Below are 19,637 nucleotides of genomic sequence, written 5' to 3'. Positions count from 1 at the left end.
ACTCCACCACCTCCCTGGGATTGTTCTGCAATAGACAAAAAATCAACAGAATGTTACTTGAACCAATTGAAATGTACATGCGTTCGTATACAGATGATAATTTTATTAATGACTAAATTCTTTGCGTATATTCCTTTTCTTTAATCAAATGATGCTTGCATTTGACTTAGTGGCAGATTGCAGGTGAAATGAGAAGGTAGCCCATAAATAACAGCAGTTCTACTTTGGTAGAAATGATTGTATTACCATGTGTTTCTACTGCTGCTTACCAGCTTTTCTATATGATTAAGCAGTTTTAGCTTACTGATTTTTTTTTTTTTTTTTTTTTAATGAGTGATTCAATTGTAATGCCACTATCCCAGGAGAGACCTGTACTTCAAGCAGCTTTGTAACACTTCTGTAAGAAATCTTTAAAAGTATCTGTTTTAAAAGAAAATTAAAAATAAATGTGTTTAGTCTGGAAATGTACTGTGTTAATTTATTGCCAAAATCTAGTCAAATAGAGCACTTTATAAGTCACCTTGCTAGTGGTCCCTAGGGTTTCAAAGCTGGTCTATTCTGGCGCAGTTTAGGATTTTAATATATTAAATCTTCAACTTTATTACATGTGAGAGGTAGGGACTATTGAAGACAGATTTGCACTGGATATGAGGGAAACTCTTGTGTCAATTAGAGTTTGGTTTCATGTACTTTCAATGTCTTAAGCTACCTTTTAAATCACTGATTATTTTTTCCCTGTTTAAAACTCTTCTATTACTCCACAGTGTTCATAAAGAAAGTGCTGAAACGCCTCTATCCTGAAACTTCATCTTCTCCTGTACATGATTCGAGTGGAAAAGAGGAGGCGGTTCTCATAAATCTGGGCTCAAAATCCAAAGAGAATGATTTGGAAAATGTTCAGGCTTTGTCAGCAGATGCTAGTACATCAAGTGGGACACTCAGCAAATCATCTCGAGGTGAGACTGCACGCTCCTTTTTCTGATAATATGCTTTTAATATAGTTATTTGAGAACAGTGTAGTATCTACTACTTTTCATCCAATTGATGCTAGCAGACAAATAAAAGGGCTACTGGTGCGTAAAATACCTGTGGTCAGTGCATAAGCCTTCCAAAATCATCTTTGTGTATGTGTGTGCATGTATCATTAGCAGTAACTAATATGAAATTGTGGGTTCAGGAGTTGGGCTTGATGATCCTTGTGGGTCCTCCTACCTCAGGATATTCTATGATTGTTTCTGCAATCTATTTATCAGTACAATTTTCTAATTGTTACAGCTCCCCTCAGTTATTAGAGATGCACCCAAAGATCAGGTGTGTGAAATGATCCAGCACTAATCCCTACCCTTATGTTGCAATAGAAACCCCAGGTGCCTGTAAGCACAATGGAAGTCAAATGCCAATTCAGTCAATGTATTCATATCCTGCTGAAGAGTATTATGTTCAGTAAATGTGCATGTGGTAAAAGTGACGCACTATTTTGACAGGTAGGTAAAAGGCTTCTGGCAAATGGGTTGTAAAATGTGGATGCAATGCCAGAAGATGATGGAGTTGTGAAATAAAGTAGCTGTGATATTACTTGCGGGTGAAAGGCTCTTTGCTCAAGTATGGAAAAAGTGTGAATTGCTTTGTGTTGTTTGTCTACAATAAAGTTTGCATAACTGAAGGAGGCAATTAAACTGTTTGACTTGAAATTAAAATCCATGTTTCCAGAGAGCATCCTTAGGGATGGTGCTTAGAGCTGTTACTTGCAAATAAGGAAGTGATGATCACAGATGTGGTCATAGACTGGAGACTGAAGTCCTGAAAGAAGTAACTGAATTGGCTGGTAGAATTAGAACCCTGGACTTCATGAGAAAAGACTTCTCTGTTGTTCGCAGTGATCTAGGTATGCAAAGGAGCTTAGGAGAGCTGGTTAATCTTGAAGAATAACTTTCACAAAGTATGAGAGTGGCCTATTTTGACATGCAGAAAGTGAGCAGTTTTGGCAGGATGCCTGACTGCTTTCAAATGCATCAAGAAGCACAAAGGGAAGATGAGGCAAGGCTCGCCTTCACAGGTCTTGATAGCCAGCTCTTTGTTCTTAACAACGAGGATAAACAACTGTGAGATATTGGCTACTTGCATTTATGGACTGCTAACCTCATGGAGGGAAGCTCATACAATACAAAAAGAAAATATAGAAAAGATGAAAGCTGACATCAACTTAGCAAAAGAAACGTGGAGGTGTTGCCTGAGTATTCTGGGATGGAGTTGATAAAAGTCCATCCAAAATTCAGCTGAAGTTAGACATTCATGAGGGATGTTGGGAGAAACAAGAACGGTGGGGGCAACAACTTGTAGGCTAAAGAAAGTGTGGGTCTACTGCTCAACATCCAAGGGACCTACTAATAGAGGACAAGAAGAAATAGAAGAAAAGGCTGAGGTGCATAGTGTCTTTTTTGTCTCTGTTTTTACTAGTAAGATTTGTCTTCTGCCCTACCAGAACCTGAAGGCTGGTGTTAAAGTTTGTAGAAAGGAATCCTTATGGTAGATGATGGCTAGGGAGTACTTGAACAAGTTGCACAATTGCTTGTCAGTGGAATGAGATGATGTGCATCCAGGAGAACCGGCTGATGCTGTGCTGCTTTCTGTCATCACTGAAAGCTCACAGAGGTTAGGAAAAGTAAGTATTATGCCTGCTTTTCAACAGGGGTAAGAAGGAGCACCTGAGAAACTGCAAATATATTATGAAGTCCTTCTGGAAGCTATTTCCAAACATAGGAAGAACTAAAAGGTGATTGGAAGCAGTAAGCTTTTAACAGTGGCAGATTGTGCCTGATTGACTTAGTTGCCTTCTGTGATTGGTGTGAAGATAAGGAGAGCACAGTGCATTTTGTTCAGTTTTTAGCAGGATCTTCCACTCAATCTACTATAGTATTTTTATTGCCAAAATGGGGAGATGCCAGCTAGGCAAGTAAACGATCAGATAGACTGGCAGGTTTAAAGGATAGTGATGAGCCACGTAAGGTTCAGAAGGTGGCCACGTGCTAGTGGCGCACCGTGGGGATTAACATTGGGCTGCCAAGTCCTATATGTGGCATGGAACAACTTTTGATATAAGCAGGGGGTCAACCGGCTTGAAGCAGCTCTACAGAAAGGGACCTACATCACTGATGAGCAGTGCATCCTAGCAAAAGGGGACTGACTACGTGTTGTGCTGTGTTAGCACTATGGCAGCAGGTTGTAGGAAGCAATCATTCCTTTTGTGAGACCACAGTGGATTAGCACTTCACTTTGAGACCGTTTTGGAGTGAGGCCATACTGAAATTACTGTGATCAGTAGGCTCCTTTGTAAAAGAAAAGTTGTTACAAACTAGAGTGGATCCAGTGGAGGACGCCATGGTACAGAGTGCTGGATCACAAGTAAGATGAGACTGAAAATTGAGCTTGTTTAGTTTTGAGATCATTAAGAGGAAATCTCATTACTTTCCTATGCCTATTTAGTAGTTAATACAGGGAACATTTCTTTCAGATGTTTAACAACAGAACAAACATGTTGTGACAAGTGTAATTCTAGCTAGATACTGGATGGAGGGGGAATGTAATTCTGTCTTGAGACTGATGAAGCATTGGAATAGGCTAACTAAACAGGGTTGTGATATCTCCATCCTTGGAGGTGCTAAAAACTGAACAATGTGCTGGAAAATGTAATCTAATTGGAACTGTTTTTGATGGGAATTGAACTGATGATCTTCTTAAGCTGTTCTTTCCCACAGTGGCTATTCTGTGCATCTGTTGCCTTTTCTGGTTTGTTTTTGTTTGGACCCCACCTGGTCTGTTAGAATGGCTAGCTTGGCTATAGGGCTTTCTTTCATCTGTCTGTGGTAGAATTTGTCTTTGTAGGTTGTGTGACTGTTGTTCCATATTGCATCTGGTTAAGGTGACAGAAGATTGCCTGAGAATCTCACCTTATTGGATTCCCATTTTGTTTGTTCTTCGATCAGTACTTTAAGTACTACTTTTCTGTAGTACTTTTCTGTAGTACTCTCTCTACAGAGTGGCACTATTTCAGAGGCTGATAAAGCATTAAGCTTATGCTATAAAATGATATTTAATATCATTAATTTGGAAATAATTGTACTTTGGAAGCAGGTAATGAATAGCCTGTTATCTATGATGAAAATATTGAATAAATGTAACTGGTGTAATTTCTGATGCCAAAAATGCTTCCATTTGTGTAAAGTGTGTTCTTAAAGATCGAGTTCTGCCCAGATTCCAACTGAAGTGGGAGGTGAGAAGGAGAACTTAGATGACCTTGTGATGTATAACTCCTGTGTTTCATTAACTGTAAGAAAGCAGTTCTGGGCACTAGATATAAACAGAGGCTCTTGATCCAAAATCCCAGTACAGGTACAATGCAACTTGTGGGGAGAACATAACGCAGTAGAAACACCTCCTTATTTAGGATTCTCACAGCAAAGCAACGAGGCTGTCCTTTAACAGCAAATTAACAGGGCTTATTTTTCTATTGGAGGCAAGTAAATGCCATTAGCCATTCTTTTCTGGCCATGGTTTAGTTCAACTTTAATAAAAACTCTTGCATAAATAATCATCTACATGTTGTGATTTTGTTTTTTATGGCATTGAACACTGAAAGTGTATGTTGAGTGATGGGCTATAAGAGTTGGGGCCATGGACCGTGTAGCCTTGAAAAAAGATAGGTACGTTGATCAAAGTTTTTGGTCTTGTACTGTTTTAAGTAACTTCTTTCTTGTAGCGCAGAGGTTATGGGCTACGTATGGAAAAGCTGATCATTTAAGTAGCAGTGGTTTAAGATGGGTAATGGAAACTGAGGGTATTTTTGTGCCTAGCTGTCGTCGTCTTTCTAGCTTTGGAAGTTATTGTTATGCCTACAAAAAAATACTGGAAAAATTTGGCATCAATAAGAAACTGAGGATTTTCTTAGAATGAACATGATTTAAGATCCAAGTATTTTCTAGCATTAAATAACAGTTTTTCCTGTGAATCATAACATTCAATTTATCTTTAACAGCTATTTTCAAATTGGGAAGATACTATTACCAATATGCACAAGCTAACCCTTCTTCCCAGATTGTTGTTATTTATTAGCCCATAAAACTTTAAGATTTTACTTTTGGAACTTGATCCTGTGAATATTTGCATTTATGTGCCTCTTTTGAGCTCAAGTTAAGGGTGCTTAAGTATTCAGAACACTGGGAACTGTGTTTATGACTTGTCCTCATTTAATCTTGAAAGAAACTTTTAATTATGAAGTTTAGTATCAGAAATTATTGTGCCATCAATTTTCATGCACAGTTCTGGAACTGAAGCTTACAATGAGACATGGCATGGTTGGAGGTGAAATGAAGATTCTGAGGGATGCTGTCCTTTGTGACTACATGTTGCTCTTTTGAACAACTTTTACATCTTCTTGTAGAAGGTGGTAGCTCTATAGTGTGGAGAAAACATGAGGATTCCTGTTCTTCTGAACTCCAAAGAGGGAGGATAGTTATTTACATCTCAAAATATTTTTAAAGGGACTTTAAAAAAAAAAATAATAATAAAATGCAGAAAGCCACCAATGTCCAATATTTTTCCTTTGGATTTCTGTCCTCCTAAAGAAGATATTTTTTTCCTGATTCTGTTACAGTATTCAATGAGTAAATGAGTGTAACAAAAATAGGAGTTTGTTTAGCCATAGAATTACTAATTAAGAATTCCTAAACATTTTTTTCCTTTGAGGAACCAGATTCTTTTATTTCTAGAGCTATACCTCAGTTTTAGAGGATTCAAGAAAGTAAGTTTTATTCTGCTTCGATGTATTGTTAAGGAAGCTTTAGATAGCCTGCTTTGTTACGTTACACCCTTTAAAATCAAGGCATGCATGTAATTAACCTAAGCCTTTTTATGTGGCAGTATTAGAGAAAGCAAATGGAAAAATGAAAGTTCATGCGAAAAAGAGGACTTAATTTTCCTTTCCTTGACCTTGTGAATGTGTTTCTGAGTAATGTAGTAAATATTTTAAAATGCTTAAAAACTTGCTTTACTTGAAAGAAGTATCAGGCAAATGACTGGGAAAGCATTTCTTAGAATGACTTTCTGAAATATGGCCTTTATTAAATGTTGTACCTTAATGGGTTTTGTTCATTTCTGACCCTTGTTAGGGTCAGAACTACCTACCTGCAATGAAGATTAACTTCATAGAGGATGTTTCTCTTGACTTATATGGTTCCTTGCTTTCTTTTCTTCTCTTTATGCTCTAAAATCTTAGTAGTTACTTACCATACCATTTATAGTGTATATTCAAAATCAATATACATGCTTCTGGCTAGAGTCTTGTTACCTGCCAATTTGGATTTTTAATAGCCTCTTTTGTCTTTGCTCTTTTTCTTGATCAGAATTATAGCTGCCTTTTAAAGGACTTGGGATTTACTGCTTAATGTTTAGTATCTTTATAAAAACTAGGTTTAAAAAGTTGCTGAAGAATAATTCTATACATGTGAAATGCAATATATATTTGTATGGAATATATATATATGTATTTATATATAAAGCATGCTGTTTCACTTTTTTCACTCTTTCCAAGTGAAAAATGAAGAATCTAGACAGTGTGAAATCTTTTGGGGACCTAAAACATCCTACCTGATGTTTGTTTCCTCCTCTTCAAGTGTTAATGAAGAAAAATTATTATTCCTAAGTTTTCATTAGGGGCAGAAGGGCACTATATCATTCCATCAGAGTAGACAAAAATGCAATTTAATCCATATGCTTGGAATAAAAATGTGAATGTGTGATGTAGAATGTAACTGTGAAATATCCCAGTACTGTTATGCTACATGTGAATTTTCTATTAAAATTCAGTACAGCTGTGTGGTGTGGGGCTTTTTGTTGTTGTCCATCTTACTTTTCCCATTGAAGTTGTTAATGCCAACCATATACTGTTTCAGAAATCATCAGTTTGGATGCTTGGACTGCTATGCCTAATCCTGTCTTCCCAGAGCCATTATGTTCTGGGAAGTCTAGGCTTGTGACAGAAGCACCTGGAAGACAAAGCTTTTTGAAAAAAGACGTGCAATAAGCACTGGCCTTTAGTCGATCAAACTGACAAAGTGCATAAACTTATGAGATCAAACTCTAGCAGTACACAATGAACTAAGCAGCTTTAGAAACTGATTCTGGAATTCAGCATCACTTCAGCTGTTAATTGTTATGTAAAGCTGTCTGTTGTGAATAAGGTGAAGAGCAGTGGAAATACAATTATTATAAAATGAAGTGTTGTCACACAGTCTTATCTCAAGGCTTTAAAATTCTTCTTGCTACCTGCTTTATTTCTGTAGTGTTATTATACTTTGCAAATGAGACAAATGCATCCAGAAGTGAATGCTTGACAGAAGGCAATGACCTCTCTTGTCTGTGGTAGAAATAGTGCTCAACCAGATTTCCAAGCTGACAGATATATGTTTGAGGGAGAATATAGAGATATGGGGCTTGGGGGAGGAAAGAATGTAAATATGTCCCATCTATGTTCAGATTGAGTGGGCTGCCTATCTAATATCTGTAATTTTAGTTGTGATGGAAGCAGACTTGTAGTTTAGTCTCCAGTTGCCCTAGCAATGTTTTTTTTTGTGTGTTTTTTTTTCTTTGCTGCTGATTGACCAATTCCTTCTTTTTCCAGTGTTCTTGCATATGTATGTTTACTCTTCTGCATCTTCACTCCAAATAGTTTAGCTGTCATAAAGAAATCTGCTGCTCCTCTGACAACTGAAAACAATTTAACAGATAGCTTACTTAATTGTATGTACTAGTGGTCTAATTGGAGTGGAAAATGCCAGCTTTAGCTATGTGTAAACATGCTCTAAACCTAAATCTAGTCAGCTACAGGGAAACTAATTATCTTCAGAAGGGAAACAGAAAATGCCTTCTGTAAGAACAACTCCATAAGATGGGCTTTTCCTCTAGAAAAGGGCTGAGAGACAATCCGGAGACAAGTTGAGCTGCTGTCTGTTAGCATTTGCACTGTCCATCCATTTGAAAATTAATTTTAATGCACTGATGACAATACAAGTTGTGTCTTGCTCCCTTATACAATGAGGGGTGTAGTGCTTAAGCTGCCACTGTCAAAATGATGGTATTGAGTCAAACTTTGTTTTCTGATTTTAGGCATTCTTGCTTCCTATTTCCTTACTACCAACTGTAACTTCTAACCATAACTTGAAGTGAGTGGACGTGTTTACAATACAGACTTGTTACTGACTAAGTTCAGGGTAAAGAATTTTCCACAGCCTTTTTTTCTATGCTGCTTGTTATTTTTGAATGTAAAGAGAAGTGGACTCTTGCTGGCAACTGTGAAATAAGATCTGTGGGAAATAGAAACATAGAATGACTTATGTTGGAAGAGACCTTAAAGGTCATTTAGTTCCAACCTCCCTGCCATGGGCAGGGTTTCCAGCCACCAGCTCAGGCTGCCTGGGGCCACATCCAGCCCTGGCCTTGAGTACCTCCAGGGATGGGCATCTACAGTTTCTCTGTACAGCCTGTGCCAGTGTCTCACACCCTCTGAGTAAAGAGTTTCTTCCTGACATGTAACCTATATCTCTCCTCTTTCAGTTCAAAGCCATTTTCCCTTGTCCTATCACTCTCTGCTGGTGTAGAAAATTGGTCTGCCTCATGTTTAAAATGCTGCAGTGTGGTCTCCCTTGAGCATTCTCTTCTCCAAGCTGAACAAGTCGAGTTCTCTCAGTTTTTCTCCATAATCACAGAACCACAGAGTTGCAAGGTTGGAGAGAGACATCTCCATCTTCAATCATCTTTGTGGCCCTCCTTCGTATCCGCTCCAACAGCTCTGCATCTTTCCTGTGCTCGGAGCCCTCTGCCTGGATGAGATATTCCAGATGGAGCCTCATGAGGGTAGAATAAAGGGGTCAATCGTCTGCCTTGTTCTGCTGGCCACCTTATTTTAATACAGCCCAGGATACAGTTTGTCTTCCCTGCTGTGAAAGCATGCTGCTGGCACATGTCCAGCTTCATTACCTTAAGGGTCATGGCTTGAACTGGCAATTAAGCACCTGTGAAGGAGCATGGCTGGCCACAGGCAAAGTGTACCTGTGCTCTCCACGTGAACAGAAGGGGTAGGCCCAGGTTGGAGCCACCCTGGGCTCATATAAGGGCCAGCCACTGGAGGGACAGCATCTCTGGGACCTATGCTGCTTCCTGAGGAGTGTTGCATAGCCAGAGATCCCCTTCACCAGTGGGATGAGTTTAATTTCTCTTTCTGTCTATGACTGGCCTGTCTATGAATACTTTACCTGGTATTGCCAAGAACCTCTAGGAAGTTATTATATTTATTCACAAGCAGAACACCAGCATTTTGTCTGTCAGTACCCTCAAGTTCTTCAGGGCTGCTCTTGAGTTCTTCTCAGGGTCTGTGCATATACCTGGGATTGCTCTGACCCAACTGCAACGTTTTGCATTTGACCTTATTGAGCCTCATTCTGGTTTTCAAGATTACCCAGGTTCTTCTGCATTTCCTTCCATCTACTTTGTCAACTGTACCTCTCAGCTTGTTATCACTGGCAAACTTGTTGAGCATGCTCTCAATCCCCCTGTTTGTGGGAATGTTGAAGAGTACCAGTCCCAAGACAGATCCTTGCAGGTCGGTGACTGAATCCCACCTGGACATAGAGCTACTGGCCACAACCCTCTGGCTGCAGTCATCCAACTAATTCCTTATTCACCAAGTATTCTTACCTTTAAATCCATCTCTCTCCAATTTAAAGAGAAGAATGTGGTACAGAACTATTTAAAAGCCTTGCACAAATCCAGATAGATGAGGTCATTTGTCCTTCCTTTGTCTGCCAGTGCCATCCTTCCATTGTAGAAGGCCATTAGGTTGGTCGGGCAATATTGGCCCTTGGTGAAGGTGCATTGACTCTTTCCAACAATCTCATCTTATTGTGTACCTTGTCTTCCAGGAGGATCTGCTGCACAGTCATTCCAGGCACAGACACGATGCCCACTGGCTTATCGTTCCCAGGTCTTCCTTTCTTCCCTTCAAGAAAATGGAAGTGGTATTTCCCTTTTTCCAGTCACTGGAGACTTTGTCTGATAGCCATGACAAAGTGATTTGAGAACTACATCTGAAATACCTTATCAGTATGAGAGCCTGTAAGTTCAATGCCTCTTGTAGCTGAATTGAAAAACCTCAAATTTTGTTTACTTCTATTCTGATGGATATATATGTTTGTTTCCTGGACTAGTTTCAGATAAGTCCCAGTAATAACATAATCACTTAATCAGTGAGTGTAGTTAACTAATTGCATCATAGACATGGCCTTTTAGATTTGGTGCTGTTGCATTTTTTTAATTACATTGATTGACAGGAGTGACTTTGTTTTTACAAGGTGTGTTCATACAACATCTGCAGCACTAGGGAAAATAATTGAGCAAATGCTAGCTTAACACTTTGGGTAGCCTTATTCTCCTGTTTATACAACATGAATTCTTAGACATCTAACCAAAATGTTCTCTCTTGTCATGAACAAAGATGTATACAAGACAATGAAGCTTACCATATTCATTATATAGTGTTTCATTATTACCTCAAATCTTCAGATTTTAGAAAACTCTAAGCAGTACAAACTTTTTCCTAATATATATTAACTGGTGTACAGTGATCATTCTTTTGTCACAATTCTAAAACTGCCATTTACCTGTCAGATTCTACTTTGGAAAGTATTCTTTCTCTTGCTTTCCTAGATCAAGGTTTTTCCCTACTTCATTCTCACTTTTTATTGTGCTTTGTTTTCATTGCTTTTCCCAAAAGAATATAGATTGTACAGCAGTTCCAGGAGAAAGGAAGCATTCCTATTTTTTCATCTTTTTTTTTTTAATGTGACAAAGAATGTCTACTACTTACATTGTAATGAAACTGAGACTGAGTCATAATAGTAAGTCCTATCTTCAATAAAATGAGCTATCATATAGCCTTTCTTGATGCTTCTTTTTTTTTTTTTTTAAGAGAAAGAAAATAAGAAGAAGAAAGAAAGAAAAGCACCCATGTGGGAGGTGTTGAGACAAATAAATTTGAGCTCTGTTGTGTCTTGCTTCTTGTGAGTTTTCCATTCTAGCTTTGGGCCATGTAAAATGGATGTATCTTCATTGACCTAAACTTCTTCCTGAAGATCTTAGTTTCCATCAAGGTGAAGGAAAAAACAGTGATGAGGAAATACTTACTTTTTTCTTTTCCAAGTACTTTTCTTCTTTTAACGTGTCCTAGTCCTCTGAGCATACTTGCTTCAAACTTTTTCAACCTACAGACTTCAGTAAAGTATGTGAAGTCAAAGTTTCGCCATTTGTTTTCATTGATAGCTGTTGCAGTTATTCCACTGGAGATACTATCAGGAAATAAAATAATTTAGAAATGGGTTTTAAACCAAATTTACAAATGGTGATGTCATTTATGCTAACCACAAAAAAAAAAAAAAAAAAAAAAAAAAAGAAAGAAAAGTAATAGAAAACACTTTCTTGGTGTTTTGTTCTTTTTTTTCCTTTTACGTAGCTATATAATGACCTGCTGGGGGAAAGGGGAGCTAATGAAGTTCTTATGTCATCCTCCACCTGTGTCAGCTTCAAAAAGAAATTGGATTCGTGCTTTTAATACAAATCAGAATATAATAAGGCCTAGTATTTAGTGGACAGAAATCTTAATTATACTAAAGAAGCTGCAATCTACAGTGAAATAAATACATAGCCCTAAAAAGTGTAAGAAATGCAAATATGTTAGTAGAAATAAGCTACCAGCATTTAGAATGAGAGAAATTATAAGGCAAAATGGTAATATGTGAGAGCCTGCGGGCTGAATAAAGAGACGTCTTTGAGAAATAATTACAGATGATGAATTGCTGCAACAAAGACTTCTGTCCTATTCTAAAGCCCCCTGGAAGCTGTACTTCACATTTTTAGGAGTTGAAGATGTCAGTACAGAGGGAAAATAGTGTTATAGTTACAGGCTTCTCTGTTGATGGATCTGAATATGCTAGAAGTGTTAAGAAGGCTGGGAGGGGATCTTACCGATGCTTGTAACTACCTGAAAGGCAGGTGTCAAGTGGATGGGGCCAAGCTGTTTTTGGTAGAGTTCAGCAGCAGGACAAGGAGCAATGGGCACAAACAGGAGTACCACAAGCAGTTCTATCTGAGCATGAGAAAGAACAACTTCATTTTGGGGATGGCAGAACTTTACAGATAGACTCATCTTTCCAAAAAAATATTACCAGATGAAAAGGCTTGAGAGTCTGTCCCACCAAATCCATGGCTGCCATTGAGTAAGTATGCCTGATTTTTTTGAAAAGTGTAGTTATTACCATAGTGCACTGTGGAGGACAAATTATAATGCTGGCCAGCGGTTGCCTTCTTCCTTTTCCAGTCTGTTCAGCTTGTTCAGTCTCCACACTGGAGAGAGCTGTTGTAGGAATTGGTTTCATACCTTCCATTTATGCTAAGCTGTAGGCAATTACTATCCCTGTAGTGAAATGCCTAGGGAAACCTTGTGCTCATCCAGTCTCCTGACAAGCCTGGTGGTCATGATATCAAAGTGCAGATTGTTATATATTAGTCCTATTTCTTCAAAGGAATTGAGGCAGGATGGAAGAGAAAACTGCTTCTGATAGTTCATCTTGTTAGTTTTGTAGTAGTGCAAACTGCTATGGGCCTAGAAGAAACAGATGTTGGTGGAGAGTTTTCATTCAAAAACAAATCTTGAAGATTAATTTTATTTATTTAAAGTATTAAATCTTAAAGATAGAAAAGTGAATGCTTAGGAAAGACTTCAGTAATGACTCAGTTTACTTTATATCACTTCCATTGCTCAAGAAGAGAAAGCTGCCTCCTAGCCTTAGATTCTTCTCTATTTAATGAAGACAACATGATGACATGTCTGGTGACATGAAGTGTCAAAATGGAGGTTGGAAAGAAGTGAGTTGGGTGCTGCCAGAGGCAAAATGGTTTGCAACCTAAGAATGGGGAGCAGTCCTGTATTACGTGACTTCTACCAAAAATCTGGGAACGTAGTGGAAAACGTCATTTTTTGATCATCGGAGGATGGTGAACCTTTTCTGTTTAAAGACAAGTGTGTACCCTGTAACAGAAAGTAAGGTTAATCTAGAAATTAAGAAGGATTTTGCCCAAGGAGGTTGTGGAGTCTCCTTCTATGAAGATGCTGAATACCTGTCTGGGCACCTATGTGTGTGACCTATTGTAGGGTACCTGCTTTAGCAGGAGAGTTGGACTCAATGATCTGTTGAGGTCCCTTCCAACCACTGTGATTCTGTGATGCCATCTAAACTGATATTGCCAAAAACAGTATTGCAGTAAGGGAGGCATACTGTACAGCTACCCAACAGTGTTCTTCAATGGTTTACAACCTTGGGATTTTCTGAGCTGGAGGGCAACATGTTAAATTATTTTTTTTCTTTCATTGCTTTGTTTGCATCTATGTAAATTGTGATATTTCGAATAAAATAATACGCTTTGACATCTTACTTGTTAAACAAGGAAACCATTCAAAACTGCACAGCAGACATCTTCAAAACTGTAAAGCTGAAGCAAAGCGTGGAAGAATTTTTCAGTATTGCCTTCCAGTTATTGGTGCTAATAAAATATATTACAATAGCAAATAGCATAATGAACTAATGAGATATTAAAAAACCATTCAGTTACATTTTATGCAGAAAATGGTGGAGGGTGTCTGGAAGGAATGCAACCCAAAAATTGGCTTGGGTCACTCTCCTCTTGCAGTTCACTAAAATACAGATAATAGGGGAAATGGAGTGGATGCTGGTATTCTCAGGTGAGAAGAATTATTTTAGGATTAGTTAAGTTAGAAAGATTGGGCGCTTAAGAAATATTAAGCAGGCTAAAGCAATTAGATTGTGATAGTAAATGATGTTAATTAGCTCTCCATAAAAGAGTTCCATAACTGTGAAAGCCAAGTTCCCACCTGAAGCAGAGACTTTGTACCTACCAAAATAGCACAAAGCTTCCATTAGTGTATGACAATTGCCACTTGAGTAAAATGGTAAGTGAACATCTATACTTTACAAGGCTGCTTATTATCATCATCACTTTTCTCTCCCTGGGATGACATCTAGTATGGAGAGAGGGAATCCTGCTGAAGGCCTAGGTCAAGCTGCAGGAATTATGCACTGCTCTGCAGAAAAGAACTGTACTTTCTGCTTTTATTGACAACTTGAAGTAAAAGGTTCTGCCTTTGCAGACAGCACGGTAATGTTTTTGACGTAAGACTGAAAAACAATCCTGTGGCAGGCAGCCACATGAACAGCAACTGATATGCAATATTTTGTGTCCCTGAGATTGTTCTAACTAAAAGAGCTAAAAACTTGTCATGGTTTTATGATTTTTGCTATCCATATTGTAACATCATGCAAAGCTCAGAGAATTAAAGAGTTAATGTTCCAGTTCCATGGGCTGATGACTTTCCTGGATGCCTGGTTCTCAGAAGAGAAGAACTGCGTACCCCAGAGGACTTTGTGTTTGGAGGGGAAGATAAGATCCGCAAGTCACAGGACTCTTTTGCTGCCTGGCAGTGTGTGGGTGTGCTCCCCAGCCACTTTGCCTTCAATTCAGAGTAAGGCTCTGCAAACGCTTTAAAGGAAACAGGGGACCTTCAAGCCTTATGTTTGTCAAGATTGTATGTACCGTGATGGTGTAAAATGGTAAATGCTAATCTGAAGATGACTGACTTCTGTAGAAGGCATAACATTGGACTAATAAGACCTTGGATTTGATCCAGCATCCATCCCTGTCTTCTTGTGGTTTTCCATAAGGATCTATTATGAAAATAAACTCTCCTCTCCACATGGAGAAGTGATAGTTGGGAGCTTTCAAGGAGTTATTTTCTGTTGTCAAGTGCAGCTAACATGCCTCTTGACTACTGTTTGGAAAGATGGTGAGAGGTTTTAGCAGACCACTGATCATCCATCCTCTGTTTGTTCTACTAGTTTCACTGTGTGGAAACAAAGTACTTCATTTTGAGGCTTTCTCAGTTCCAGCAAAGTGCTCTACTAGAGAGTTTAAGATTGTTTAAGATGCAAGTTTTTGGTAGCAGAGCATCTGCAGGGATCACCTCTGTGAGAAGTGGCTGCCCCATTCTGGGAACAACCAGCTCTAGTTGGTTCCAAAATAGTCCCATAGCAAGACAGTTTGTTTCCAAATACCTGAACCTGTAAATAATGTTTAAATGAACTGGTGAGAAATTAATTTATCTTAGCCAAGTCTGGTTTGCCCACAGCAGTAATTGATAAGTGATGTCCTTGTTTTAATCTGGACCTGGGAACTTTCTCACTCCTGCTCTTTCTGTTCCCTCACTCCACCCTGCTCTCCTGCTGGGAGAGGAGCAAGTAGCTGGTTGGGAGTTTGGTTGCTCCCTGGGGCCAGCACACCACAAATACCAGAAGCTTTAACACTACCTAGAGTTTAATTTTACTTGCTAGCAAGTATAGGGCCATGAGTGAGTGAACGCATGCTAGCCACATCTGCATTGTTAGTGTTGCCAAGCATGCTTTCTGTCTAGGCAATGATATGGAAACTGCGTTTGGAGCTGCAGGTGGGGAAAAGTTTTATGATTCTGAAATTAGCCTGAAACAAAACATACTGTCTTTACCTGAAATGATAACAGAACAAGCAGTTGGAAATTTCACTTGGCTAAGGTAGGATGGAAGCTTTACCCTCAGCTCCTTAAGAGGTCCTATACTTGCTTGTCATAGAGTAGGCAGTGATAACATAGTGAGCCACGCTGCTGGTGTGCTTGTGGATGTAACTTTGGTAAGTGTGTTTACATACACTTCCCTACTCTGTGCAAAATATTGGTTTATATGCAGTGGAGCTTTGTGTGGGGAATGTGGTACAAAACAATATGCATAGAAGTTGATTATTTGTTCTGTATTCTTGGTTACCTTCAAGAACAGTATTTTTTCATTTTGTTTTGTAAGCATTCTTTCAATATATTTTTTTCTGATCAAAATAAAACATCATGAACTGTTGACCATTTTCCTGTGGGCAACCTGTAGTTGAGCATTTATCTATTTAATGTATGCAGATACAGTAAGACATTTGAGGTTGTTTTTTTTTTTTTTTTTTTGTGACACAGTAGGTAGGGAAAAGACATCCACTCCACCTCTTGGATGACTGCATTTGTTCAATTTCATATGATGTGTTAACGTTATAAAAAAGTGAATCACTCTACATTGTGCGTGTTGATTTTTTTAATAATTCTGCAACAAATCACTTTAAGATTGATTGTAACCAGTTTGGCCATTTTGGTCTTGTCTCTTTATTCAGTGGTTTGGTGAATTCATGGCATAACCGTTAGAAAGGAGGGAATTCTAGAGTACTTCAGTATTTGATTACTTTCATTAGTGAAAGGAAAGAAAAAAAGTTTTTTTGCTTTACAACAACGTTTAGGATTTTATAATCCATCCTTAGCCCAGGGAGATTGGCCACAGTATGGAAAAATTCAAACTTAATGTCTTGAGAATGGGAGATAGTTGGATGCTGATGTTGTTCAGTTGAGCATGTACAGTTTTTATGATCCAGTAGCAGTTTGACTTTGCATACTGGATTGACAAATACTAATGCTTTCTTCATAGCTTGTAAACTAATTCAAGATGTACATAGGGTAAATAAAAGTCATTTAGGGACTCCCACTTAAACAGATCAACTTAAATTTGAGTCCTCACTCTTTTTTTACGTAATAAAAATTGCTATTGTTCTTCATAACATTAGATGTTACAGATTTTCTCCTAAATCCTATTGCGTTAAACTATTTTGTCTTAGGTAGTATGTCCCTGTAAAGTCAGTTCTGGTGTGATTAAAAAGTTTAAATTAGTCTTCTGCAAATTGAGGTTAATGGTCTTTATGGTTGTCTTTGTTCTTATAGAACTTGAACCTAAGATGAAAAGGGTGAAACATGGGGGAAAAATGTTGAAATTATTCAGAAGAGGATAATAAAAGATATATGTATGCATTCTTGTAATTTAAAATTGTCACCAATCAGCACTTCATCATTCATCAACAAGGGAAGATAGGGAAAGAAATCAATGCAGGTGCTACCCGTTCTGTCATTTCACATCAGCTTAGCAAAGGGGACTTATTAGAGAATTACTCAAAATTAGTTTTAGTGGATCTTTTTCCAAATCACATAATTGCTCTTCATCATACTGTATTAACTATTTAATGTCCTTTATTGTTCTGTATGATGAGCATCATCAACATCTGTTTGAAATTTTCTTTCTTGTTCAAGAAAAACAGTCATTTTCTAACGTATTCTCAAAATAAAAGGGTTGCATCCTGATGATAAAAACAACTGTAGTGGAGCTTTTCAAAAGTGTTCTGAATGTAATCAGCATAGAAATCTGAGATAATCAGTCAAGCCAAAATTTTTTACAATGTTTTATCCGAGAAATTTCAACATGTATGATTAAGTTACATATGTGGATAGAGAAAGGACTAGGGGAAACAAAGCTATTTAATTACAGAAAGATTGATTCCTAACAAGAATTATTTCTGCTAGACAACAACTGCATTTTGAATATTGAAGTAGTAGTCTAACTATTGCTACAGCTTGGTGATGGCTTGAATCATCTCAGGTCTTCTGGCAAATTTGTGAAATGAGGAGGCTAAGCATGTGTGCCTGAATTTTTTTTCCAAATAATGCTACAAGTTTCATCTATATGCTTTAAAAGAGCAAATTTCCAAATTACCTTCAAGGAGGGAAGCTTTGTGTTGTGTCAGTGCTGGCCAATGTAGAAAGAACATGCCAAACCATCTAAAATTATCTAAAATAAACACCAGGAGAGAGCCTGATCATCTCGTCCTTCTAGAAGATCTTTTGTCTCCATGTGGTTGATCTCTCCTGTTGTCACTACTAATTAGAAACCAACAAACAAAAAAGTGGTATTTGGACTAATTTCATCTAACTGTAACACATATTTCATATGTTTCATTCATACAAAGATGTATACTATCACTCTTGCACATATTTCTGAGTAACTTTTTAAAGGTGAAAGAGGTCCTACGAAAACAATTTACTGCTATCATCACAAATAATGTTTCCCATGCAATGAAGAAGTTGGAAGGCTCCTGCTTGACACATTTCCCCCAGATTTCAATGGAAAAGAGGTGGGGAGATGAACTCTATTGGGTGTGAACTGCACACTTACTCCTTTGTGGTTTTCAAGCCCACTTTACCTTCCTGCGTTTGTAACAGCAGCTAGACTACATCTAAAAGGTCTGTAGGTGGACAAACTGAAGTTCTGTGATTCTTTTTCTATTACTTGTGTCACTTTGTAATCCCTACATCTTCTACAGAGCAGTCCCCCCCCCTACACACACACACACACACAAAAAGTGTCTGCACATGTTGATGAGGGAAAAATAGATTGTAAAATAGCACTGCAAGTGGAAGCTGCTGCTAAGTTAGGGCAGAATTGTTCACTGACATTTCTAATGGAAAGAACTAACCCCTAGATTATTTATTTATGTGCAGCTGCTACAGAATCATTGCACTTTTGTCAATCATTGAATTATTTGATCATGCCACATCTGCCATTCTCTTACTTTATTTTCATCCTTAAGGGACCATTTGTTATCATTGCTGTAATTGTGAAAATGTTTGAGAAAATCTTTACTGAGATCAATAGCCAGACACCTTGTTTTTCTGTTTTGTAGGTAGTGTCACTACAATCTCGCCTCCAAGGAGAGTGTACACTGTGAGTCCTCCTCCTGAGGGCTACGTTGCAGCTATTCCAGATACTGATAACACTACAGTTTCTGAAAACTCCGAGGGTAGTGCTGACTCTACAGGTAAGTTTGTCTGCTTGTTGCTGTGATTAATTTTTCTTTGGGAAACATTCTCGCAAGCCTTACCAAGTAGATTTAAATTGCAACAATTAAGTATTTAAAGTGTTGCTGCCAGTGGGTGTCACTGTTTTGCAGTATAAGCAAAATGAGATGGGTTCATTCTTCTAGATTCATTTCCTTTGTTAGCTTGCAGACCAGATTCAGCATTTGGTTATAGCCTTACAGTGCTGTAGACCTTATTGAAATTGGGAAGTCTTCAGCACCTCCCATTTGAGTACCACATGTATATTATGCCCACTTACATCATGTTGGTCTTAGATGTAACGTTAGATACAGCTCTACTGGTAAGTCTTACTGCTGAAGTTGTGTGGAGTTGGGCAGAGGTTTAACATTCTTTCAGAGTGACCTCTCTCAATTACAGCAGAAATTCACCTGATTGATTGTGATGGAAATAGATACCGTTCCATAGATTTTGAGAGGCTTTCTGATGAGGAACTGTGACCAGGTCACTTTAGAACTTGTCTGCTACAAGAGAAGCAGGGCATGATCTCTAGAGTGGTTTCTGAGTGAGCTTTGTTAAGAAACATGGCAATCCCAGTGAAGTTGCTGGAATTAAATTGATATCATCTGTCTTAGAAGTAAGTGCTAATCTTAGATAAAACAAATCAATTTAGGTTTGTTTTTTTTTTTTTTTTTTTCAATTACTGTGTTCCTATGGATATGTTTTTTCTGAATTGTCTATTGCTGTCATTTGCTACTATATT

The 19,637-nt window shown here is 38.1% G+C and overlaps 2 protein-coding genes across 8 annotated transcripts in view; one reads left to right on the top strand and one right to left on the bottom strand.

Annotated features, from left to right (window-relative positions):
- The window catches only part of FBXO25 (F-box protein 25), a 653,677-nt gene that overhangs the window by 460,143 nt on the left and 173,897 nt on the right, over positions 1–19,637 (bottom strand). The window lies entirely within an intron of this gene.
- The window catches only part of ERICH1 (glutamate rich 1), a 97,066-nt gene that overhangs the window by 15,558 nt on the left and 61,871 nt on the right, over positions 1–19,637 (top strand). For all 7 annotated transcript variants that reach the window (XR_008209983.1, XR_008209980.1, XR_008209984.1 and 4 more), the window contains exons 2-3: positions 765–956; positions 18,742–18,876. Coding sequence is in view for 1 of the 7 variants with exons in the window: in XM_052697677.1 (XP_052553637.1) it covers positions 765–956; positions 18,742–18,876 (327 nt within the window). In the remaining 6 variants the exon portion in view is untranslated. The remainder of the gene's footprint in view (positions 1–764; positions 957–18,741; positions 18,877–19,637) is intronic.

Source organism: Tympanuchus pallidicinctus, unplaced genomic scaffold (assembly GCF_026119805.1).
Source record: "Tympanuchus pallidicinctus isolate F22 unplaced genomic scaffold, pur_lepc_1.0 scaffold1, whole genome shotgun sequence".
Taxonomy (NCBI): domain Eukaryota; kingdom Metazoa; phylum Chordata; class Aves; order Galliformes; family Phasianidae; genus Tympanuchus; species Tympanuchus pallidicinctus.
Note: the sequence above shows the minus strand (reverse complement) of the source record. Positions and strands in the feature narration are given on the sequence as shown.